The sequence below is a fragment of the Talpa occidentalis genome, unplaced genomic scaffold, assembly GCF_014898055.3.
Source record: "Talpa occidentalis isolate TD23 unplaced genomic scaffold, MPIMG_talOcc4v2.1 talOcc4.14, whole genome shotgun sequence".
NCBI lineage: Eukaryota > Metazoa > Chordata > Mammalia > Eulipotyphla > Talpidae > Talpa > Talpa occidentalis.
The window spans coordinates 65775604-65802162 of NW_023601433.1; the positions used below are offsets into that span (position 1 = coordinate 65775604).

The 26559-nt window shown below is 35.4% G+C and overlaps 1 protein-coding gene across 1 annotated transcript in view; it reads left to right on the top strand.

Moving 5' to 3' along the window:
- The window catches only part of MALRD1 (MAM and LDL receptor class A domain containing 1), a 385105-nt gene that overhangs the window by 104939 nt on the left and 253607 nt on the right, over window positions 1-26559 (top strand). Inside the window, exon 18 of the mRNA XM_054694679.1 lies at window positions 2901-3313. Coding sequence (XP_054550654.1) covers window positions 2901-3313 — 413 coding nt within the window. The remainder of the gene's footprint in view (window positions 1-2900; window positions 3314-26559) is intronic.

The window sequence follows — 26559 nt, forward strand, 5'->3', positions numbered from 1 at the left end:
ATGAGTTCATCCCTATATTAGTCTTTATTTAAGATAAATTTATACTAAATTAGGTAGTATAGTTAAATATTATCCTCAATATGATGTTCATCACTTCTGTATATTTCTTGATATATTTTTCTGCATTAAAATATGCCATTTTAGTGTTTTAAGTGTTTAAATACTCATCACATTCTTTTAGATGATTGTTTTGCTCAATATTATACTTGTGAAAATCATCCAATTAATCCAAGTATTTCTTTAGTTATTTTCATTGCATTAAAATGTTAAATTTAAGATATGCACCACAATTTATCCATTTTTTCTGTTGACAATACATTTATGTTGTTTCAACTTTTAGTCTTATAAAAATGTCACTAAGAAGATTTTTGTAGATGTCTCCTTATGTTCATATCCAAGATTTATTTAAATATAACTAGGGATGGAGTTGCTGGATAATGGAGAATGCACCTGTACATGTTCTTTAAATATTGCAAAATTATTCTCCAAAGTGGTGATAATAATTTATCTATTAAGTAGATTATAAGAATTCTGACTGATGCATAATCTTCCTAAATGTACTACTGTGAGACTGAAACTTTGTCAGGTACAATGGATAAGAAATTAGCAAAATGGTTTTAAGCACAATATATTAAATCAATGTATTATTGACTAAGTAGCAGGAGAGTTAAAACTAGAAAAACCCAAGTGTACCTCAATAAGGAAACACATGAACAAACAAAGGTATATTCACAATAGACTATCACTTGTCAATAAAAAGGGGAAAAAATAACTGAATACATGAATAATTTGCATAAATTAAAAATGGTGATAGCTTATCAGACTGACCAGTTCTATATGCTATAACCAACATATTGTTACATCCCCAAGACTTATGTATTTTATAATTGAAAGCACATAACCTTTGATCTCATTAATCAATTTTTAAAAAAGATTTATTTATGCATACAAGAGCTGGGATACAGTCCAGAGGTGCAGAGTTTGAGAGGATTCACCAGAGACAGATTGGGAACAAAACGGGCAGATTGACTGAAATATACTGCTGAGGGGAGCAGTGGGCAAGACAGGAGTGGTCTGCTGTGCCAGTGGGTTGATCCCTGGCCAGACAGAGATTGAACGTGTGTGGTGCTGCAGTGGCTGTGGATAGCTTTATATTGCTGCAGCTTAACCCCTTGCACAACCAGGGAGGCCCCTCATTAACCCATTTTTAAACTGAGGTAACATATGATAAAATATTTCAAGTGTGCTTCTTTAAGCATCAGCCATAATAATATACTAATTAAGATCAGTTCCATTGGTCTCCATACCACAGTCTCCTTTGTTTTAATTTATTTACTTTATTCCTCTTCCTTTGTAGTACTAGCAACTAGTTCCATTGTCCTAAAGTTATTTTTGTTTTATTTAGTTCATCTGTTTGTTTTCTCCTTATACCAATTATGAATGGAATCATACAGACTCATTAACCCATTTATAAGTGCTCAGAATTCTTATAGTAAGTGAATGCATAAATGAACTTTGGGAGTAGTTTTAAAAGCTCCAGTTCCAAGCACAAACCAGTGAGAAGCAAAGGCCACCACAAGGAAACAGCTCAGAACCGGAAGGCATGTGAGCTAATGTTAGATATAAATAAAGGATGGAGAGGGGGTGAGGTGCCCAGGGCTGTGGGTTAGGAAGTGGTACACTCTTAGGGGAAGGATAATGGGCAAGAACAGGGAGTTACTTTAATCTGGGAGAGGAGTTACTTTAATCTGTAGCATTTGAAAGATCAGTTTAGATTTAGTTTGGATTAAATTAGTATTACTAAAAAATTTTGAATATAAAAGGAAAATGATAAACTGCATTGAAGCATTGTCATTCTGTAGAGGAAACTGGAACTGAGGCAGGATGGATCCAGAGTTTTTCAGAGTAAGGTCAGGAAAACACCTGCATCAGAATCATCTGGGTATTTATTAGAAACATGTATTTGTGGATTTCACCCCTCCTGTGACAAACAAATTTTTGTGCAGGATTTTAACAGGGGGTAAATAATTTTACTGCGCACTCCTGGTGATTCTGAATGTTTGAGACTTTTTAAAGTATGTTGGATGTATGTTGGAATTACCTCTGTATGTTGGAATTACCCCAAGGGAGCTCATAAAATACCCTGATGTTTGACTATACCCATTGGTCTGTGGGGCCAAGCAGACAGGCCAGGTGGCAGGAATGGTAGGGGGTTTGGGAGACCCAAGAGGCAACCAAGTCCCTCAGTCCCCCTTGAATTTTTGTGTTCTCTTTCTGGCTTTCTCTCTCTGGTGTTCTACAGTCTTGTGTCATCTCGTAGTGGCGACCTTTTAGCCCTCGTCTCTTGACATAGGTGTCCAGCATCATAGGTGCATTTCTCGGCCCAGGGCATCTGCATGGGTAACAAGCAACCCAGGAGGACTGCAGGACCACAGGTGCCAGCTGAGGCTAGTTGCAAGAGGGTGGAAAAAAGCCTATAACTTCATTTAACCTACTTGGACTAATTATCTCTGGAAATAAATTGTGGGTTCTGGCATTTTGTGCTTTTTTTAGTGCTCCCTGGTGATTGGAACATTCAGCTAAAGTTGAAAAATTTGTTGCTATGAGCTAGTCATTGTGTGATCATTTGCCTAGAGTTATAGTAATAGAAATAGAGAAGGGGTTGGGCACAGGAGGTGGTGGAAAATGATGGCCAACATAAGTCCACCTTCAGTCCCTAAACTATTATAACTTGATGTGTTACCTCAGACTTATTCAGCATTTAAATTTGTTTATTATACTGTTGCATTTTAAATTTTAAAATGGTTTATCTTGGCAGGAGCAAAGAATTAGCTAATATGCTTAATTACAGATTTTGTTGTTATTAATTATCTTTTGCTATTATTTTATGCCAATTTCAGCACATGAACTACAATGTAACTTTGAAAATGGAATTTGTAACTGGGAACAAGATACAAAAGATGACTTTGATTGGACCAGGAATCAGGGCCCAACTTTAACACTTAACACAGGACCAATGAAAGATCATACTTTGGGCACAACTAAAGGGCATTACCTCTATATAGAATCTTCAGAGCCGCAGGTTTTTCAAAACAGAGCTGCTTTACTCAGCCCGGTTCTTAATGCCACTGATGCAGAGGGCTGCACCTTCCGCTTATATTACCATATGTTCGGAAAACGCATTTATAGGCTGGCCATCTACCAGCGAATCTGGAGTAACACAAGGGGACAGCTGCTGTGGCAGATATTTGGGAATCAAGGCAACAGATGGATAAGGAAACACCTCAATATTTCCAGCAGGCAGCCTTTTCAGGTATGGATAATGGGTTTTATAATGTGTATTTGAAATGCATCAGAATGTCTAAGGAGTATGAAAGATTGCTATATTCTTGAATTAAAAGCAAGTGAAATTAGATCAGAGTTACTTTGACACACATTTATCATTTAATTATGGTTGTACCAAAGCTCGTTAAGTTGCTTTCCTCCTTGCCTACCACAATAATGTGTGATTAAAATCTCTAACGATGGACACATAGGATGGAATCAGTTGCAGGTCTCTCTGATTTTAAATACTTGCTCTACTGAAAAAAAAAAAAAAACTTGGAAAATGTGTGGTATAATCTCTGGTATTTCACTAAGACCTCAGACTCTTAAATCTGTTCTTTTGAATATTTCATTTGTATTTTTTTTCATATCTTATGGGTAAGCAATGAAAAGCCAAGTCGAATGCATGTTTTGCTGAAAAATCACAGAGCTAGCTAGCATTTGAATCTAGGTCTCCTTACTCCTGATGAAATATTCTTTGCTCTAAATCTCACCCATCTTCTCTTTGAAGTCAAAGGTGCAAGAGCAAGTTCAAATGCTCATGTGGTTTTTACAGTTTTTTAAAGGTTGTTTATATATATTAGCTATTTGATTCTCTCAGTTCCCCAAAGTGAGTAAATCAGAAGTGCTATTTGACAATTTCATAGATATAATGGAAAGAAAAAAACTCAGAGAGATTGTTATTTATCTCTCACCAAATAACAGGTGAGCAACAAAACTGATGTGGACTGGAAGCCACATTTTCTTATTTACACATATTCATCCCCTTATTAATATAGCATACAGCCTATAACATGTAGGGTAGAGGTCAAATATTTGTTCTTTAGTCAAATAGCTCTATGTATAATATAATATAATATAATATAATATAATATAATATAATATAATATAATATAATATAATATAATATAATATAATATAATATAATATAATATAATATAATATATAATAATGTAATATAATATAATGCAATGTAATATAATGTAATATAATATAATGAATATAATATATAGCTGAAGAAGCTTATTATCCTGGCTAAAGTATATATTTTTTTAACTTGTATTAAATTTTGCCCAGTTATCCAAATTAAAAATATCTCCATCTAAATGTTTGTGTTAAAAGTATCATAGTCAAGAACTTATCTCCAAGCCACCTGGTAAGAGCTTCTAAAATATTAGCTGTGCATTGTACAAGTCTCAATAGAAAAAACATTGGGATTGTTGATTTGTCCAGATAAACCTAAGATGAAAGCATGAAAACTGACCTGCCATATGTAGAGTGATATTTTGCCATTGAGCTACAATGGTAAGATGTTTGTTAACAAAATAGATGAGAGATTCTTTGACTTTTATTTAAACAAAAGATCATCCACCTCAAATTAATTTTTAATGTCTAATCAAGTCAGTTGTAATTCGGACCAAGCGAGTATTTAGTGGATAAACTCTGCTTATGATATTTACTCAAGAATTGGCTTCCAGGAAATAATCTACTTGATGGGAAGAAGCTTCATAGTCCAATGAACATGAAACTAACCAAGGAATCCTTTATTTTGAATCTAAAACATAAAAAGTAAGACTTGAAAGCTATCCTAAGTTATCAGTGAAATGCCCTGTTTGGTTTTAACTAAGGATTCTTTTAGGACTTTATTTTACTGTATAGTACCAAATCAAGATAATTATAAAAATAGAATTTGCTTCTAAAAATTTTCTCATGTCTCTTTGTAATAACTACTTTGGGGCCTCACCCCTACTCTTGACACCAGTCACACACACACACACACATTTATTTATATGTCACTGTTGTATATATATATATATATATATATATATATATATATACTTATCTATTTATACTTCCCAAAGAATTATATAAGTGAAATTTTACATATGTACTTTTTTCTAACTTATTTCATTTGGTACAATTTTTTTGATATCTATGTTATAGAATATACCAATAATTCAGTTCTATATTGCTAAATAAGTATTATTTATTGATTCATTTATTCATTTATCCATTCATTTATTGATCAGTACTTGGATTGCTTATAGTCTGAGCTATTATAAAGAAATATGCTGTGAATATTTGTATATAAATGTTTATATTAACATCTGCTTTTATTTCCAATGGGTAAATTGCCGTCAGTGAAGTGGCTGGATCACAAGTGTGTTTAACTTTGGGAGATCTTAAACTGTTTTCAAAGGATACCATTTTTTATTCCTGTCAATACAATATGACAGTTCCAATATCTCCACATCCTATCTAGTGCTTATCATTGTCTTAATTTTAATCATTCTAAATATACAGTAATATACAGTAGTAATGGTTTTAGATTTTTGAAGTACAGGCAATAAGATACTAGAACAGGTGGTTTCCTGCTTCTATCTCCCTTCAACAAAAATAATGTAGATATCATCCACATAACACAGAGCCTATCTGGTAGCTTTGGAATCTGGCCACAGGCCAGGAATTGACTTAAATAATATAAGAGACTTCAACAATTTTGAATTTTTTTTTCAATAATTGATTAACTTACTGGTTTCCTACATCTTTTTTTTTTTTTTTTTTTAAGATTTACTTTATTTATCCGTACAAGAGCTGGGGTGTAGGCCAGAGCTGCAGGGGTGGGATGAGAGAATTCAGCAGAGACAGAGTGGGGAGAGCAGGCAGATTGACTGAAATACTGAGGGGAGCAGTGGGTGAGAGAGGAGAGGTCTGCTGCACCATGTGGGCCACTTCCCTGGCAGGGATTGAACTTGTGCTGCAGTGGTTGTTGATAGTTTCTTAGTGCTGAGAATGAACCCCTTGTGCCACCAGGGAGGCCCCTGGTTTCCTACACCTTGATATATTATTATTTATATAAAATCAAATGTTTTTATCTAAAAATTACTCATGTTCATGATGAAAATTAGGTGGGCATCACTTTGGATTTACTTTGAAGTACTAAAGTTCTAGTTAGATTGTGAATATGCCAAGATATAGCCTTCCTCTTGTGAAAAAGCTGCTGTGTTCATATAACTGTTTTCACTTTGGGAATGTGAAGAATTGTTATATTTTTTATTTTTAGTTAAGATTTCCTATGATACATGTACCTTAATTCTCCCCAGGCAGTTGACTTTAAGATTTATGAGGTGGTTTTACAAGATTCACAAAGATATGGGTTCCTGGAATAAATCTGGTTGTGGTGTATGATTCTTTTAATGAATTGTTGAATTTGGTTGAATTAGGATTTTATTGAGGATATTTGCATCTATGTTCATCAGTGATATTGGTCTGTAATTTTTGTTTTTATCATGTCTTTATCTGGTTTTTATATCAGTTGCATCTAGAAGTATTATCTGTTTCACAATTTTTTGAAAGAGTTTGGGAAGGATATGTATTAGTTCATCTTTAAAGGTTTGGTTGAACTCACCAGTGAAATCATCTGGTCCTGGACTTTTGTTTTTGGTAAAACTTTTGATTACTGTTTCAATTTCCTTGCTTGTAATTGTAATTGTTCAGTTTTATATTTCTTCCTGATTCAATTTCATATGGTTATATATCTAAGAACTGATCCATCTCTTCTAGGTAACTCAACATCCTAGCATACAAATATTCACAGTAATCTCTTATGATACACAGAATTTCTAAGATGTCTCTTGTAATTTTTATTTCTGATTCTATTTATTAGACTTTTTCCCCTTTTTTTCCTTTGTAAACCTGGCTGGAGGTTTACCTGTTTTGGCAGAAACTTATTTTCGGTGTCCTTAATCTTTTGGATTCTCTTTTTGACTTCTATTTCATTTATTTCTGCTCTAACTTTTATTATTTCCTTCCTTCTACTAGCTTTTGGTTTGGTTTGTTCATCTTTTTTCTAATTCCTTAAGGTGAAAGATAGGATTATTTATTTGAGTTCTTTCTTGTTTCTTGATGTGAATATACATGTATTACTATATATTTCCTTCTTAGTACCACTTTTCTGTGTTCCATAGATTTTGGGAGTTTCTGTCCTTATTTTAATTATTCTCAAGGTATTTTTTAATTTCTTCTTTAACTTTCCTTATCAACCTAATAGTCATTTAATGGTGTCTTGTTCAGTCTCCACATATTAGAGATTTTTTTTTCTGCTTTTTTTTTTTGTGCTTGGTTATTAGTTGATACTATTGTGATCAGGCAACATAGTTGGTATGATTTCAATCTTCATGTATTTTTTGATACCTGTTTTATCATGTAAAATGCAATCAATCATGGAGAAGATCCCATGAGCAGTTGAGAAGAATGTGAACTCAGTTTTTTTGGATGTAGTGCCCCATAAATATGTTAAAAACTACTCTTGTTTACTTTCTGTCCAGTTGAACTTTCCATGGGTGAAAGTGGAGTGCTGAAGTCCCAGCCTCTAATGTGCTACTCCTCTGTTTTCAGATGTGATAAAAATTGGCTTATATATTTTGATGCTCCTTCATTTAGTAAATATATATTAATGTACATTTTATCTTTCTAGCATGCCCTTAATCATAATATATAGCCTTCATTATTGTTCCTTGTTACCTTTTTAAACTGTTCCTGTCCTTCTTGGGCTTCCATATGCTTATATGATTTTCTAACCTTTTTCCTTGAGCCTGTCTTTATCTTTAGCGGTCATGTATATTTCCTGGAGGCAGCAGAAAGTTGGATTCTGTTTTCTGAACAAACCAACCACTCTGTGCCTCTTTATTGGTGAATTCAGTCTATTTGCAGTTAGGGTGATTATTGCTACAGGTCATTTTGTCCTTAGTTTTCTGGTTCAATCTATTTACTTGTTAATTTTTAAAAATTCTTCAATTTAGACAAGAGTGCTTCTTTTAACATTTCCTGCAGGGGAGATCTAATATTTACAAACTGCTTCAGCTTCTGTTCATCTCAGATGGTCTTTATTTCTCCCTCATATCTGTAACAGTTACTTTCATGGTAGATTATTCTTGGCTGGCAGTTTTTTACTGAAATATTTCAATAACATCATTCCATTCTTTCTTTTCCCATAGTGTTTCCTTAGAGAAGTCAGATGTAAGCCTGTTATGGTTTATAGGTTATCTGCTTCTTATCCCTAAGCAGCTTCAATATCCTTTGTCTTGAACTCTGGAAATTTAACTACTATATAATTATTCCATTTTTCAAATGACACTTTTTTTCCTAAATATATTTTAGAGCTTTTCCATATTTTATTTTTATTTTTATTTATTTTTTATTTTAACATTTATCATTTTTTAATTTTTTAAACAATATTTGCTTCCTCCACCCCCCTCAGATTGAGTCCCCATAGAATTTCCTTCCCCAAGGCACCCGTGCACCATCACCACACTCCCCTATGCTCCTCTCTCTCTCCCTCTGATCCCTCTCCTTCCTCCTCCCCTGCAGTATGTCTCTGGTTTATAATTGTCAGTTTTTGCTTTGTTGTGTTTTTGTACTATTATTATTATTATTTTTACACTGATGTCCTATTTGGTTCCTCTATATTCCTGTTTTAAGTGAAACTATCTGATATTTTTCTTTTTCCTTCTGGCTTATTTCACTGAGCATAATTCCTTCCAATTCCATCCACGTTGCTGCAAATGGCATGAGCTTATCTTTTTTGATTGCTGAGTAATATTCTACTGTTTATATGTACCACATCTTCTTGATCCAGTCATCTATTTTTGGGCATTTGGGTTGTTTTCAGGTTTTATCTATTGTAAATAGTGCTGCAATAAACATAGGTGTACAGGTGCTCTTTTGAATCATGGCCACTATGCTCCTTCATAAGGCTGTTAGGCCATAATTTTTTCTGCATCAAGAAAATATGGTGGTTGTTTCAGTTCTGGTTATTTGTATTAACTACATAATAATGAACTCTACTAATGCTACTAATACAATATGTTGTTATTGAATGTGTATTGATCTTAATGAAATCATATAGAACACTACAGAAAGGTGGTTTTTATATGAATACTATAGAGTATATCAACATGTTTCTCCTTCCTAATGATATATTCTTGGATACTTCCTATTTCAGCTGGTGTATTATTGAAATTGTGCATCTGAGAATGAGGTAGTGCCTCTAAATATGTAATTCTACATGCTAATATTGAGGGAAATTTTCAGATATAACAAGCAGAGATTCCATTTATTCCAGAACTCTCCCATCAAAAGAAGGGACTATCACTATCAATAAGACATTGGATACAATAGAGAAAACTGTACTTTGTTATCTTAGGTAGCTCATGGATGACAATATTAAAACTTGGTGGTGGGTGTGGTGTGGTAACATACATCTGAAGAAGTGTGACTCTCTCTATATGAAACATATATAGCTACATAAACCAATTTCACCTCAATTTAAAAAAAAAGTTATGCCTAATCAATTTATTTCTCTTATCCTTTTGAAATTCTCATTGTTTTATCTAAGGTGATTTGCTTCTATTATTTCAAATTTACTTAGAATTTCTTAGAACTCATTGCTAATTCCTTTTCCAAGTATACTTTTTGGGTAGGTGATACTTTTACCATCAAAATGAAATTTCTATGAAAAATCAACACTGCAAAATAACTTATTATGTAGAGCACCCTTTGTGCAGAGCCACATTCACATGTCAACAAAGAAAGGTATTAAGTGATGTTCAACTGTACAGCCTATTGATTGAAGATCAGAGAAAGTAGAACTTGATTCCAACTTTTTGGAAGAAAATTTTAAATTAGGGCCGCTAAAAAGTTTTCAGCTCATGCTGATCATACTTCTGACCTCTTAAAAGGACAATTTCTAACAAAGAAAATACAATGGATTCATTGTGGTATCTGTTCTCACCCATCGGTCACATTTATACCTACAATTAAATGAGGGTCTAGATACATAAAGAAAAATACAGATTTTGTGTATTTTTTCAGCTACCTGGAAAATATTTCCAGCTATCTTTATTGATGGTGCATTGTAAGTGGTATACATGAATCGTATGATATGCTTTTGGGCTTATTTAACATTAAAATGAGGTCAAGAAACTTTCTCACCAAGTATTTGACCCAGACATATTCTTTTACTGCTAAAGTTAAGAATTTATTACTCCATAAGGTTTTCCATCTTACCTTTAAACACATTGGCAGAAAATGCTTTCTTATATGGAATTAAAATGTGCCCATTGGGATTTTTCCTTGAGGATTGAGTTTCTTAGTATGGATTTGTTATCAATGGTAGTCATTGAGAAATGTTACCAAAACCTAGTTTATACAATTTATTAATTATTTGGCACCACAAGAAACAGGACATAGAATCTCCAGGTTACATCTTCCTAACGTGACCTCTTTTTCTGAGAAGTATATTTTTGTATGAGGTTGACCTGGGTTGGGGGCGATATGAACTTTCAAAGAAAAGGTTCTCCAGTTAAATTCTTAATGCCACTTAACTTTCTTACTAAATTTGAAAGAACTCCATTGTCTTTGGTAACAACCCTTAGTGATAAAGAAGCAGAAATTATTCTCAGATGGGTTTTGAAGTAAAATGTAATTTTTAAATCTTGCTTATAATTATTATTATTTTTTCATTTGTGGGATATGACTTTAAATCCTAAATGGTACATCATTTATTTCATTCCTAGGGAAAATGTTTCTGAAGTTATGTTGTAAATAAAATAGGTTCTGATTTAATAATGTTGACTTGTCAATTTTTCTGAAAAAGTTAGAAAAATACTAAGTATGAATAACTGCTGTAATTCCAATTTGTCATTTATGCTTCCCAGTGAGTGCCCTATTTTGAGACATCATGTGACTGTGTTTCATTTTGTCATTGCTATTGTATAGATGAGCATTTGCACCTTTCTACTCACAGATACTTTCCAAACCTGTACCCTGCCCTCTGGGTAGATATGGTGGAATAGAGTGAATAAAAAAACATAGCCCCAGTGTGGGAGTTTCCATGTCTAATTTTGAGATTTTTGCCAACATCATCTGTCTAGTTGTGGGATTTATTTGCCATTATGGAATTTGTGCAAAGGTGAGGGACATGCCAGCAGCTGTCCAGCTACATCCTCTTCACAAAGAAGTGTTTAAATATCTTTCTATGAAATTGCCATATTAAGAAAAGTACATTAGATTATCAGGGCCGAGTTATTTTGCTGAAAACTGTGCTTTCAAGTTGCACACTATAAATGAATTTTCTTTTTCAGATAGTATCTAGCTGCACAAACCAAAGCAACAGTTATTCCCTGGTGATGGATTTTTCATTTTTTAGAAATAAACTCTATGAACTCTTTTTAAAATGTTTTTCTCTGCTGATCCAAACTTGTTTTAATCACATGAAACATTTCAAATTTGCCATTTCTCTGCGAGTGGATTTTTATTTAATAGGGTAGTTTACTGAGCCAAACAGTTTTGCTTGTTTATGTTGATGACACATGATTTTGGCTTTTATCTTAAAGTAGAAAATCAATGTGTCTTAGCATTTACTAAGAAAAAGGTATGGACCCCCCTTTGTAATTCTTTGTCAGATGATTGCTTTGTCTTGATTTATGCCTTCACACTTTTTACTCATTCAGCAGAAAATATTGTATCACTATCTGGAACAGCAACACAATCTATACCAATTTATGATCTGAGTGCAGCTTCTTCCTGAATTGTTTACAGAACATATCAACTCACTGTACATTAGAGACACAGAGCTTTCTTCATGAACATGCAGGTTGATGATTTTGATTTATATCAAATTTATATGTAAATTTTTATATTAAAATGTTAGTAAAATATTCCTTTTGTAATATAAGAGAACTTATAATATAAAGGAACTTTTTAGTTAAACTTAAGAAATTATTAGGCCTGCATGTACTTTCATAAAAGATGTTCTTTAGATTCTATTATATAATGTCTTCCCTAAAGGGAGAAAAGCAAAAAATGTGAATGAATGAAATTCTGAAATGTCTAAGGTAAAAGATGTTTATTGATCCCTGAGCTAGTCTCCAGGAAGCTTAGGTGTCAAGAATGAAGGAGAACAGTCCTAAAAAATGATTAATATAGAAGATAGTCTCCAAAATCTAAGCTACAACCTTTTGGGAGAAATCTGAGATATATACAAAACCTCTGGATATCTGACAAAGGATTTTTTTCCTCCTGATATCTGTCTAAGTTGTTGTGTATGGAAATTTCACTTGCATTTTGAATCTGGAATTTCTAGGACATTTGGAAGTTTTATAGAGACTACTTAGGCTATTTAAATTGGATTTTCTTTATCAAGTGTAGTTTATTTCTGTACTGTTATGTCTCTAAATCTGGTGCTCTAACCACGTAGGTGTATGTGCAAATACCTATGTTAATTTATTTTGTCATTAGCATGGTCACTATGATTATCATTAGTATATATTATTAGTATAATTATCCTTTTTAACTGCATTGTTCCTATTTTGCTTCAGTCATTACAGAGTAGATCTTTGCCCACATTATGCTTGTATATATCTTCATGTAAATAATCAAACAGTCAAAATTAATCAAAATCCACTAACAAGTGTAAAAGTAGATAGAAAGTACTTGTTTTGACCTACTAGACTATATTGGTCCTTTTCTGTTGCTATCCCTGGCTTTCTGATATTTGATTGGATTACATTTAAAATTTATCAGTTTCTTTCTTGACTTCTTTGCTATCTCTGCTTCCATAGATAATGATAGCTTCCTCTGTAATTCTTGACATTATCCCTACTCAGATAAATGCTAATGGCAAAGTTAGGTTTTTTAGGTGTCATTCTAATAAGTAAACATTATCCATATTGGAACAATAATATGTAATGTTGTATCACAATTTTTTTTTTTTTTTGCTTTTTGCCTCCGGAGGATTAATTTTATTTATTTATTTATTTATTTTTAATAATAAATTTTATTTTTATATTCCCCATACAATTGCAGCCCCCCATTCTGACCCCAATCCCTCCCCTCCCACCCCCGCCCCCTAAAAGTGTCTCTGGTTCGTAGTTTTTTGTTGATTTTGATTTTCACTTTCTTATAGTTATTCGTTTTCCTGGTCCCTTATTTAAGTTTTCTAGATTCCTGCTATGAGTGAGACCATCCAGTAATTTTCTTTTTCTTTTTGGCTTATTTCGCTGAGCATGATCCCTTCCAGTGCCATCCATGTTGCTGCAAATTGCATGTGTTTATCTTTTTTGAATGCTGAATAATATTCCATGGTATATATGTACCACATCTTCTTGATCCAGTCATCTATTTTTGGGCATTGGGTTGTTTCCAAAGCTTAGCTATTGTAAACAGTGCTGCTATAAACATAGGGGTGCGGGTGTTCTTTGGAATGGATGTTTCTGTGTCCTTTGGGTAAATACCTAGGAGTGGAATTGCTGGATCATATGGAAGCTCTATGTTTAGTAGGTCAAGAAATCTCCACACAGCTCTCCATAGTGGTTGGACCAGTTTGTACTCCCACCAACAGTGCAGAAGAGTTCCTTTTTCTCCACACCCTCGCCAACATTTGTTGTTGCTAGTTTTTTTAATATGTGCCATTCTCACTGGTGTAAGATGGTATCCCATAGTAGTTTTGATTTGCATTTCCCTGATGACAAGTGATGTTGAACATTTTTTCATATGCCTGTTGGCCATTTGCATTTCCTCTTCAGAGAAGTTTCTTTTTAGCTCTTCTGCCCATTTTTAACTGGATTCTTTTCTTTGTTGTTGTTAAGTCTCATCAGCTCTTTGCAGATTTTTGTGATCAGTCCTTTATCATTAGTGTTGGGTGCAAAAATGTTCTCCCAGTTGGTGGGGTTTCTCTTTGTTTTTGTTATTGTCTCTTTTGCTGTGCAGAAGCTCTTTAATTTGATGTAGTCCCAGCTGTTTATCTTCGCCTTCACTATCACTGCTTTGGGTGATGTGTCTGTAAAGATGTCTTTGATGTGCAAATCACGTAGTGTTTCGCCTATATTTCCTTCTATATATTTTATGGTTTCAGGTCTTATGTCTAGTTCTTTAATCCATTTTGAGTTGATTTTTGTGTATGGTGTGAGGTAGTGGTCAAGCTTCATTCTTTTGCATGTAGCGACCCAGTTTTCCCAGCACCATTTATTGAACAAACTTTCTTTGCTCCAATGCATAGTCTTTGCTCCTTTGTCAAAGATTAGTTGACCATAAATCTGTGGGTTTATTTCTGGATTTTCTATTTGATTCCATTGGTCTGTATGTCTGTTCTTGTTCCAATACCATGCAGTTTTGATGATTATGGCTTTGTAGTAGAGTTTGAAGTCTGGGAGTGTGATGCTTCCATTCCCTTCTTTTTTTTCAGGAGAGCTTTGGCTATTTGGGGTTTTTTGTGATTCCATATGAATTTCATCAATAATTGTTCTATTTCTTTGAAGAATGACATTGAGATTTTGATTGGAATAGCATTGAATCTGTATATTGTTTTTGGAAGGATGGCCATTTTAATAATGTTTATTCTTCCAATCCATGAGCAGGGGATGTCTTTCCATTTCTTTGTGTCTTCTTCTATTTCTTTTAACAGTGTTTTATAGTTTTCTTTGTATAGGTCCTTTACCTCTTTTGTTAGATTTATTCCCAAATATTTGATTTTTTTTGTTTCAATAAAAAAGGGATGGTTTTTTGATTTCTTCTTCTTCAGATTTATTGTTTGTGTATAGGAAGGCTACTGACTTTTGCGTGTTGATTTTGTATCCTGCCACTTTACTGAACTGATTGATGAGTTGAATTAGTTTTTCTGTGGACTTTTTGGGGTTCTCTATGTATATTATCATATCATCTGCAAATAGTGATAGTTTGACTTCTTCTTTTCCTATTTGGATTCCTTGGATGTCTTTCTCTTGTCTTATTGCTCTGGCTATGACTTCCAGTATTATATTGAAAAGCAGTGGTGAGAGTGGACATCCTTGTCTTGTTCCAGATCTTAATGGAATTGCTTTCAGCTTTTCACCATTGAGAATGATACTGGCTGTTGGCTTGTCATAGATGGCCTTTATGATGTTGAGGTATGTTCCTTGTATCCCAAGAATTTCAAGGGCTTTTATCATGAATGGGTGTTGCACTTTGTCGAAGGCTTTCTCAGCATCTATTGATATTATCATATGGTTTTTATAATTCTTTTTGTTGATGTGTTGGATAACGTTGATTGATTTTCGGATGTTAAACCATCCTTGTGTCCCTGGAATGAATCCTACTTGGTCGTGATGAATTATCTTATGGATACATTGTTGGATTCTGATGGCTAAAATTTTATTGAGGATTTTTGCATCAGTGTTCATTAGGGAGATTGGCCTGTAGTTTTCCTTTTTTGTGTTGTCCTTGTTCGGTTTTGGTATTAGTGTAATGTTGGCTTCATAGAACGTGTTTGGTATTGTCGCTTCCTTCTCAATTTTTTGGAAGAGTTTGTGAAGGATAGGCAGTAATTCGTCTCTGAATGTTTGGTAGAATTCATTTGTAAATCCATCAGGTCCTGGGCTTTTGTTTTTGGGGAGGTTTTTGATTACCATTTCAATTTCGCTAATTGTAATTGGTCTGTTTAGGTGTTCTATTTCTTCTTTATCTAGCTTTGGGTGATTGTAGAGTTGTAGGAATTTGTCCATCTCCTCTAGATTGTTAAACTTGTTTCCATATAACTGTTCATAGTAGTTACTGATTATTCTTTTGATTTCTGCTGTGTCCGTTGTGATTTCTCCTCTTTCATTGATGATTCTGTTTATTTGTGCTTTCTCCCTTTTTTCCTTTGTGAGCCTGGCTAGGGGTTTGTCTATTTTATTGATTTTTTCAAAGAACCAGCTCTTGGTTTCATTGATCTTTTGGATTGTTTCAATTTCATTTATTTCTGCTTTTGTTTTTATTATTTCTTTTCTTCTACTGGTTTTGGGGTTTTTTTGTTGTTCTTTTTCTAGATCTTTGAGCTTCGAGATTAGGTTGTTTCTTTGAGTTCTTTCTTGTTTCTTGATGTGAGCTTCTATTGCTATGTATTTTCCTCTTATTACTGCTTTTGCTGCATCCCATACATTTAGGATATTGGTGTCCTCCTTGTCGTTCAATTCAAAGAATTTTTTAATTTCTTCTTTGAGCTCCTCATTAGTCCAGTGGTCTTCCAGTAGTGTGGTTTTTAATCTCCATGAGGTAGGAAAGTTCCTTGCCTTCTTTTTATGGTTTATTTCTAGTTTGATGCCTTCATGGTCAGAAAAGATGGTTGATATGATTTCAATCTTGGTGTATCTGTTGATGTTTGTCTTGTGCCCCAGTATGTGATCTATCCTGGAGAATGATCCGTGTGTGCTTGAGAAAAATGTGTACTCCGTTTTTTTGGGGTTTAGTGTTCTATAGATGTCTGTTAAGCCCAATTGCTCTAGGTCCTTATTTAGAGCTTTGGTTTCTTTACTTATTTTTTGTCTTGTTGATCTATCCATTGTTGATAGTGGTGTGTTGAAGTCTCCCACTACGTATGTGTTTTCTCTGATGTCTGTTTTCAGAGAGGACAACAGTTGTCTGATATATTTTGGTGCTCCTTCGTTTGGTGAGTATATGTTAATGAGTGTTATTTCTTCTTGAAGTATTGTCCCCTTGATCATAATGTAGTGACCGTTGGGGTCTCTTTTTATCTTTTTGAGTTTGAAATCTGTTTTATCTGATATAAGTATAGCTGTTCCTGCTTTCTTTTTTGGTCCATTTGCTTGTAGGATTGTTTTCCATCCTTTAACTTTGAGCCTATTTTTATCTTTTGTAGCTAAATGTGTTTCCTGGAGACAGCAAAAGGTTGGTTTTGTTTCTTAATCCAGGCTGCAACTCTGTGTCTTTTTATTGAAGAGTTTAGTCCATTTACATTTAGAGTTAATATTGATATGTTAGCATCTGTATTTGCCATTGTGTTTGTCTTTCCTTTGATTTTATTTATTTATTCTTTTAATAACTTTTTTTTTTTGGCCTTCTTTCATTGTTATTCGTCCCTCTGAGGTTCTGACTTTAGGACTCCTTGTAGTATTTTTTGGAGTGAGGGTTTAGTTGTAATGAAATTCCGGAGTTTCTGTTTGTCTGAGAAGGTCCATATTCTTTCTTCAAAGAGGAAGGAGAGCTTTGCGGGATAGAGAATTCTTGGTTGGCATCTGTTTTCTTGGAGTCTGTTGACTATGTCCCTCCACTCTCTCCTTGCCCGTAGTGTTTCTTCGGAGAAGTCTGATGTCAGCCTGATTGGCTTTCCTTTGAATGTTATCTGTTTCTTCCCTCTTGCCAGCTTCATTATTTTTTCCTTGTCCTGGATTCTTGGAGCTTTACTATTATGTGTCTTGCTGTATTTTTCCTTTCGTCGTGGAAGTTTGGTGTTCTTCTTGCTTCTTGTATATCAATTTTCAGGTCCTACTTCACATTTGGGAAGTTCTCTTCAATTATCTCTTTGAAAATTTTCTCTGTTCCTACTTCTCTCTCCTCTCCTTCTGGTATTCCTATAACTCTTATATTTCCTTTCCTCATGGAGTCAGATAGTTCCCGAAGTCTTTCTTCGTTCTTTTTCCTTCGTACTTCTCTTTCCTTTTCTGTTTTGGTTCATTTTATTTCTGTGTCTTCAAGAGAACTTATTCGTTCTTCCATTTCATCTATTCTGCTTTCATTGCTTTTCCCAGAATACTTTAGTTCTTCCATTAATTCTTTGATCTCCTGCATTTCTTTTACTTCCCTCTTTAGGGACTCAATTTCATTCTTCTGACCATTGTTTTCCCTCTCTAGGGACTCAATTGCATTCTTCTGATCGTTGATTATTTTTCCCTTATCATTGTTTTCCTTTATGACTTCTGTCAGTTTTTTAATTACGGCAATTTTAAATTCTCTTTCTGGAAGGCTCAGAAGTTCTTCCAAGTTACTGTCGTTGCAATCTGGGGGCTGCTTTTCTTTTTGTGGTGTGCTTTTTCCCTGGGGAGTTGCTAGGTTGCGTGTGGTTCTTCTCCTCCCTACTGTCTGTTTTCTAATTTGCCGTATGCGTTGGGACACTGTGTAGTTGGGACTGGCCGGCATCTTGGGTGAGCTTCTCTGCTCTCCTCTGGTTCCTCCAGGAGTCATCTGTCAGTTTCAAGCAGTCTTTACTGGAGAAAGGTCCCTGTTCTAAAATGCCGATGTGGGGACACACTCCCCTGTGCGCCTGGTCTGCCCCGGCGGTGGGTTCCTGCTCCCACTCTGGGCTTGGACTGCAGGCCAGAGGGGGTCTGGCGTGGGCGAACTTCCCCCGCTCACCTCTGGCTCCTGAGGAAGCCTTCTGCAGGTAGTCTTTACTGAAGAAATGTCCCTGTTCTAAGATGGTGATGTGGGACACACTCCCTGTGCGTCCGGTCTCAGGCACACTCTTCTGCGCGCCTGGTCTGCCCCAGCTGTGGGTGCTCGCTCCCCCTGTGGGCTCAGACTACTGGTCGGAAGGGGCCCGGCGTGGGCTAACTCCCCAGCTGGCCACTGGCTCCTCTAGGCACCTCTGCTGGCTTCAAGTCGCTAGGTGGTGCCAGAGATCTCTCCTGGAGCCCTTGGGGAGCTGATTTTCCACCCCGTGGGACAGGGAACAGAGCGGGGATGGTAGGGTACACCTCAACGGCTTTGGGGTGCTGTGTCTGCCTTGTGCCCCACCATCGTAGGGAACCCACGCCCCTAGTTTCGTGCCCCGGGTGTCAGTTCCAAAGCCCTCAGTTCCAGGACTCAGGCTGTAGCCCAGTTCAGTGGCGCGGGAATGGCGCCTTTTGAATCCCGCTCCCCTGCCTGGGCGCCTGGGCCTGCTCACTCAGTGAGGGCCTCCGCGCGTCTCCCCGCAAGCCTAGGTCGCAGGCGCAGGGACCTGGGCAGCTGAGATCTGGATCCGCGTTTGCTTTTCAACTGCACTGCTTTTCCGCGCGCGCTCTGGATTCTGATCCGCACTTGGTTTTCCAGTGCGCTGCTGTTCCGCGCAATCCTGACCGCGATCCGCGCCTGTTTTTCCAGCGTGCTGCCTTTCCGCGCAGGCTTACCGGGAGGTGGGCTGTGTGCTGGTGCTGGTCTCCTCCCCGGGGGCGGGGCCTCTCTTCAATGGTGCCCGGAGCTGGTGCTGGTCTCCTCCCCAGGGGCGGGGTCTCTCTTCAATGGAGCCTGGAGCCGTTTGCTCACCTCTGTGGTGGATCCTGCGGGGTTCGCCTCAGCTCCCGTTCACGGGGTGTGGTGGCTGCAATAGTTCCTTTCCACTCACAGTCCCGCTTGCTGCGTCCTTTGTTCTTGTTGGCAGTTTTAGTTTGTTGTTTTCCTCCTCTCTGCTGGTCGGAGAGTGCAGCCTCTGTGGGCAGGGGAGGGGAGCAGGGTTCTGCGCTTCCCTCCCTTCTGGTCCTCTTTTATGGCCACTTTCTTCTTCGGGCAGTTAGCTGGCGTCACCCGTTTATCTTCCGTGTCCCAGTTCTCATTGGGACCTGCTGCTTTTCCTCCCTATTAACTTTTTTTAATGGGAGATCTTACTCGCAGAGTCTCCTCACCGCCATGTTGCTCCGCCCCCCCCCCCCCCGTATCACAATTTTTAATGTTCTTCTACAATTATAATTTATGCAATTATAACTATGTTAATTTGTAACTGCTATTTAGTATAAAATATGAATTTATTTTGTTTGAAAATTAAATAGCTCAGATTAAAATTGTATTTTTGATACATAAATTTAATACTGTATTAGAGCATGAATTCAAGCTATTGAACAAAATGCTATATGAAATTTGAAGCAAAACTGCTTAAGTTCAAATCCTGGCACTATCATCTATTAAATATGTAGCCTTAGTAACTTGTGATACTTGTGACCTGTACCTGTGATAACATCTCTGTGCTGAAATTTCTTTGCCAGAAATTTGATATTACGATAACACCTACTTTGTATAATTTTTGTGACAATTGCATGTATTAACAGGTACTTAGAAAGTCAGGCAGGGGGCCACCCCTTAACCACCTGTGGCCTAGGGGTTAAGTCTCAGCGCTATCACCACCAAGGCCTAAGTTCAATCCAGGTCAGGGAGGTGACCTCTCCTATCTTGCCTACTGCTCCCCTTAGCAGTGTATTTCAGTAAATCCACCTGTTCTGCTCCCCACTCTCTCTGATGAATCCTCTCACCCCCCTCCGTACCTCTGGCCTACCCTCCAGTTCTATGCAAAAAATAAATGAATAAATAAAAAGAAAAAAGTCAGGCATAGAGTAATTATTCAAATATTAATTTGAATATTCAATAATGAGAAGTATAATAAATATTGCTAAGTTGAATTATAAATATTGAAAGTTGCCACTGAACTAGAATAAAAATTTTATGATTCCTATCCTCTTTGCAAATGATTGAGGAGATAAATTCCATTTCCTCTATTTAATATCTAATTATAAATAAAGGCATTTTTCCCCTCATGGTAGCCAGAGCAAACTGTTCTCTCTCTCTCTTGCCATTAATGTGCTACATGATTATATAAGGTCAATGAAATAATAATACTGAATAATAGTTATGGGGTTCATTGAGACAATGTAAAACTTACAGATAATAAAGGAGTATTATGAAGAATATGATGCCAATAAGTTGCATTCATTAGAAGAAATAAAGACAAATATATCAAAACTGACTTAAAAAAGAAATGGAAACTCTAAGAGCCCTGCTTCAATTAGAGAAATTTAATTCACATTTAAAACTTCACCCAAGGAAAACTCCATGTACATATATAAGTACTAATTTATTATAGTAAACAAAATCTTTATTAAAAAAAGGAGAAAATATTTCCCAACCTCGGCCAGTATTATCCTCATCTTGAAACTAAACAGAAATTCGTGAGAGACCAGTATGAACTTAGACGTGACTTTCTTAACACAATTTTAACAACTTGTGTTCAGCAATATTTAAAAAGTTATATTCTATAGCAAGACCAAATGGGGTTTATCTCAACAATACAAGTTTGTGTTAACATCTGAAAATGGAAAAATAAGACACCAGAGTTGTGTGGTGGGGATCCACAGGGATCCCCTTCTTAAGGGCAGCTCCTCAGTCTTAATGTCTCCTGTGGTCTGTGTCCACTCTAGGCTGTTTTTAAGCACTTAAATGCAGAAGCAGACATGAATTTTGGTTATTAGGGTGTCACGGACTGGTGGTGTTCCCTTTTCTTTTTGGCACAGAACATTTTCCTGAGGTGTTTATTTCTGTTATTGATACTTACATTAGATACTGACTATAAGCCTAATTAGTCATAAAAGCCTCAAGTGAGAATTTGGGACTTTGCCTTCTGTTTTTTCTTCTATTCTGTATTTCTATCAAATTTTGTTCATGTAGACATAAAACAAAATAACCCCGGTTAACATTTATTTAACACTTTCTGTGTGCCAGATCTGTGTTTCATACACAATCAACAAGAGGAGGGTTCTATTTTTCATGGAGCAAAAGGAGATAAAGGTGGTCTGTTTTATTTTTGTCTGTTTCCTGTGAGGTTAAAATAAAAATTTTTAGCATTAATAGAACCAAGTTATAAAGATTTGCAGTGCCAGTGTTCAAATTCTTAATTACTTGTTTAAATTGCCTTTAAGACGAAAGTCCTCTTGACTCAAGTCATGGCAAAATGACACAAGTTTGAGCCATTTTGAAGAATGAAGTTGGGTGTTTATCTAGACTGTAGTGAGCTGAAATGTTCCATTATGGGTATAAGTTTTCTATAAATTATTGGTATAATTGTGAGCACTTAGATTATAATTACCAAAAAAAGAGGCCATTTCCCAGTCTTCACAGTATCAGTTAAACTCCAAAGAACATATGCAGATGTGCAGATGAATTACAATGCATACCATGATGACAGTGGCCAAACTGGTGAAGATGTGGCTCCCAACCTTTTACCCCTTGCTTTTTCAGTGTTTCAATGTTAAAGCAAAGTAGTTCACGTGGTCAGCTTGTCTCCCAATACTTTTATTGATAACATTTTATAACACCTGTCATTTTTGAGATTCTTCTCATTTTTCCTCACAAACCCCAGTGCTTGGGGTGAAGTAAAATCATTTTGTTTTAGTAGAACTGTTCAATTAAAAACAGCTTTCCAAGAAGCTTGAAAAAAATTATTTGGAACAAATATTCTTCCTACTGATTTCCAACATGGTGACATTTTGTATTTCTAGATTGTGTTAAGATGAAAAATTGATTTTACATTTAATAGGGAACATAGTGTAGTATGATGAAAGTTTGTAATGAAAAATGAGACTAACTCTAAAGCCAATTTGAAGTACCACATTAAAATGAATTGGCTTATTCCACCATGTTTACAAAGAATTTATATTATTTTTTGCAAATTGTTTCTTGTTTGGGGAAAATACCTTCATAAGAGGTTTTCCTGTTAGATTATTAGTTATCGTGTGTAATTGGAGATCCTTTTAATATGGAATTTTCTTGTTTTTTTTTTAAGATTTATTTTATTTGTGTATACAAAGGCTGGGGTGTGGGTCAGAGGTGTGGTGTGGGGATGAGAGGATTCACCAGAGACAGAGGTGGGAGCAGAACAAGCAGATCTACTGAAATACACTGCTGAGGGGAGCAGCAGGCAAGACAGGAGAGGTCTGCTGTGCCATGTGGGTCAGCTCCCTGTCGGGGATGGAGCTTGTGCTGCAGTGGCTGCTTATAGCTTCATAGTGCTAAGACTTAACCCCTTGCACCACTAGAGAGGCCCTGGAATTTTCTAGTTTTGCTTTTGATAGATATGCATGTTAGTTGTGTGTTATGCTCAATTTGGTATTTGGTACTAAATATTTTACATTTTAATATCCATGTAAAACAAATGTAATTTATCAACTTTTATTTTCAAAAGTATGGGGAAACGATAAAATAGAAGTAGCATCAAATCAGGAGTTCGAATACCAGGATTCTAAAATTTAAATGGCCCATTAGTGAACTTGATGCCCTTACATATGTTACTTCTGATGACTAAATTCCTCATCAGAAAAATGAAATTATCTATAAATTGTTTCTGATTCTAAAATTCTATGAATTTCACTTTTAGATTTGTAATTGATCTCTGCAATTTTTCTTGTATTCTATGTGTAATAAAATTCCTTCCTATTAATAAACTAAACTTTAGTTTTATCACATCTTAAAAAAAGTTTTTTTTTTTACATTTATTATACACAACATGAATTTTGACTATGGTTAAACCCTCCAAATACATTTAAGATCAGATTATGTTTTTAATTTCCTTTCAGAAATTTGAATTTTTAGTCATAGTTATCAACAACTCTACTATTATACATTTTAGAGATAGCCATTATTTCCTCTCTTTATTTTCATATTAGTAAAAAGTATTGATTTTCTGAAAAGAAATTAAATGCCTGAAAGTAATGGAACATAAGTAGCAAAAAATTAACTTTTGAGTATAATCTTCCTCTTTAAATTTTAACTTAGTTCAAGGAAATCTTTTCTCTAAATAAAAAAAAAAAGCTTTTTTTTTTTTGTCTATTGATGAATTCATCTATTCCCTAATATTACATCCTACTGTATCCTAGGCACTATACCCCTTGGTGGGGATACAAACACAAATATTTGATCATTATCCTCATGGAGAATCCTAGTCTAGAGGGGAGGAAATGAGTAAGAGACATATAAGGAAATAATTAAAATTAAAAGGAAGTGACATGTGACTCAGTATGGTGGTGTCAAAGAAGACACCTTTGTGTTGCAAGTATCAGTAAGAGATAGCCAGTATTGGAGGTAGGAGATTAGGAAGTCTATGCAAATATACAGACTAGAAACTACATACTGATATGAATAACCACCTAGCAGTTCTGAAATTCATGGTGCATAAAGCTTGGGGCAGACAGGAGTATATACAGAATCTAGATCAGGAAGGTCTCATTTGTCATGTTCAAGAATGAGTGCACTGGCCCACAGGAAATGGGGGACACTGAAGGTTTTAACCTTAAGGGACTGGGTCAGATATATAACTCTGTTGGCTGCAGGGAGGACATGTTTGAAAAACATTAAAACTTTATGAGTTTTTCTCTTGCTAATCATTTTGGATTCTCATTAACAATGCACACATACAGTGCATATGATTTTTATAAATTAAAAAAATTCTTGCTTTCAAGTCCTTCCCAAAATGTATTATAATTAAAAATTGACATATTGTGCTATAATTTTATATTCTTTTTTGAATACATGCTTACTAAAGTAGGTAGCAGTTTGAAATAAATTTTTTTGTGAGTTAATATATCCTACAAGGGATTTGAAAGTAAAAATTATGATTAAGTTGTATCTTACATTTGATCTTACATATGATGACAATAGTTTCCATATCATTTAAAAATTTTGGTTGATAATACAGTTTCCTAATTATATAGGACAGTGAGTCTAGGTAAGTCTCTAGAACCTAATTGGTATTTGATTTTTGGTTACATTAAAGTCTTTGATTATATTAGAACCGAAAGTCCCAATGTAGTTGCAAGGCCACCCCATCTTTATTTGGAATATGCAGCAGCCCACAAAAGGAACAAGTTAGAAATGCTGTATCATTTTGCAAAATTGCTAGGTCAGTGATCATTCTAAGTAGAACTGGCCTCTACAGATAATGCAGGTCATATAGTCTAAACTGGAAGTTTCAATCGCCCTTTAAGTGGTTTAGGAAAGTACTAATAGAATTTAGGAGTAAAATCTGGCTTCTCTAAATTCCAGAATAGCAATAGTACCTTGCATACAATAATATTTGTGTTTTAGCATCCTTCCATCATCTGGCAGGGCACCAGAAATGAAAGTGAATTTTGGACAACAGAGATATTAGGGTTTGCTCTTTGTGTGATTATTGCAAAGCTTTTTGACAAGACTAAGCTAAATACAGGGCAAAGGCAGAATTAAACCTCAAGAGCCATAACTTTTTCCCAAGATGTGATTTGTTAGCAAGTAGACTTTAAAAAGAATGGATGACTAGTTAAATGTTCAAAAGAGGCTGAGACTGGCTATCATATATATTAATTGACATTTTTAGTATTTCAACTTGAAGCTATTATTTATTTAGAGGGTTAGGAAGTAAGTTATTTTGGTGAAAGTTTTATTAAAATTATGCCTAAGAATAAGACCCAATTGTGTTCTGCCTTGGGTTATTTCTGCCTTTTCATGACATTGAATGCTGGTGGAAGCAGTGTAAAACACTTGTTTAATGTGAAGTAAATGCCAATAAATAGAAACCCTTACAAACCAAATCACTCACAAATGCTACTTACCTTGTGTGGCCCATGAATGAGAAAATTTTTGCAAATGGCCAATTCTTTTATTTGTGACTATATAAAGACAACAAAAGGAATTCTTTGAAACAGTTGAACCCCAACACTGGAATGGCTACATATGAGTATATATTCCTAACATTAGCTTGCAGATATTTATTTGTATAAAAATTATACTTTCCGTAATATTTGGGATGCTGATATTAATTTTTGTTCTTTTCTTATTATGATCTTAGAGAATCACAAATAGTATACACAACTCAATACCATTTATTCTAATTTATTTTAGTTTTTCTTTCACTGGCATCATCTGTGCTTTTTTTTTAATAATTTTTTTAAAGATTATTTATTTATTTATTTATACAAGCACTGGGTACAGTCAGAGGCATGGTAGGGTGAGAGAATTCACCAGAGCCAGAACGGGGAGCAGAGCAGGCAGAAGGACTGAAGTACACTGCTGAGGGGAGCAGCGGGCGGCAGGAGAGGTCTGCGCACCATGTGGGACCCTCGCCTGGCGACCGGAGATCGAACTGGCACTGCAGAGGCCACGGGCTGCTTCGCAACCTAGCACTCAACTGCTGCGCCACTGGGGAGGCCCATCATCTGTGCCTTTTGTATGCATGTCCTATGTTGTTTTGCAGTGGAATTAGACACATATTGATCCAGGAAATTTATTAGCAATTAAGTAATCTTTGCTTATGCCCTTGTCCCATTGTTAGCCCAAATACTTAGTCTTTTTTTCCATAAAACAAATATTCTCTTACAATATGTTCTGACAGATTCTGATAGGCTTTTTGTTTATTGAAAATAATTGTATGATTTTGTTTGTGCATTCCTTCTGTACTTTCTTCTCTATCACAATAATTCTTTCAGTCATGCTGGTGGTGAGAAGGCACATTTTCTATTTGAAGTGATCCATTGTAAATAGCAGGACCTTTCTTGTATGACACCCATAAATGTTCCTTAGGCAATGTTGGAGAGATGTACTTGCCATTAGTTAGATTCATATGCCTTCCCTGATTAATTTCCTTCCTGACAAATCAGGTAGAAAATTCTGATAATCCTCAAGAATGTCTAAAAAGTTGGGGGAAGAATT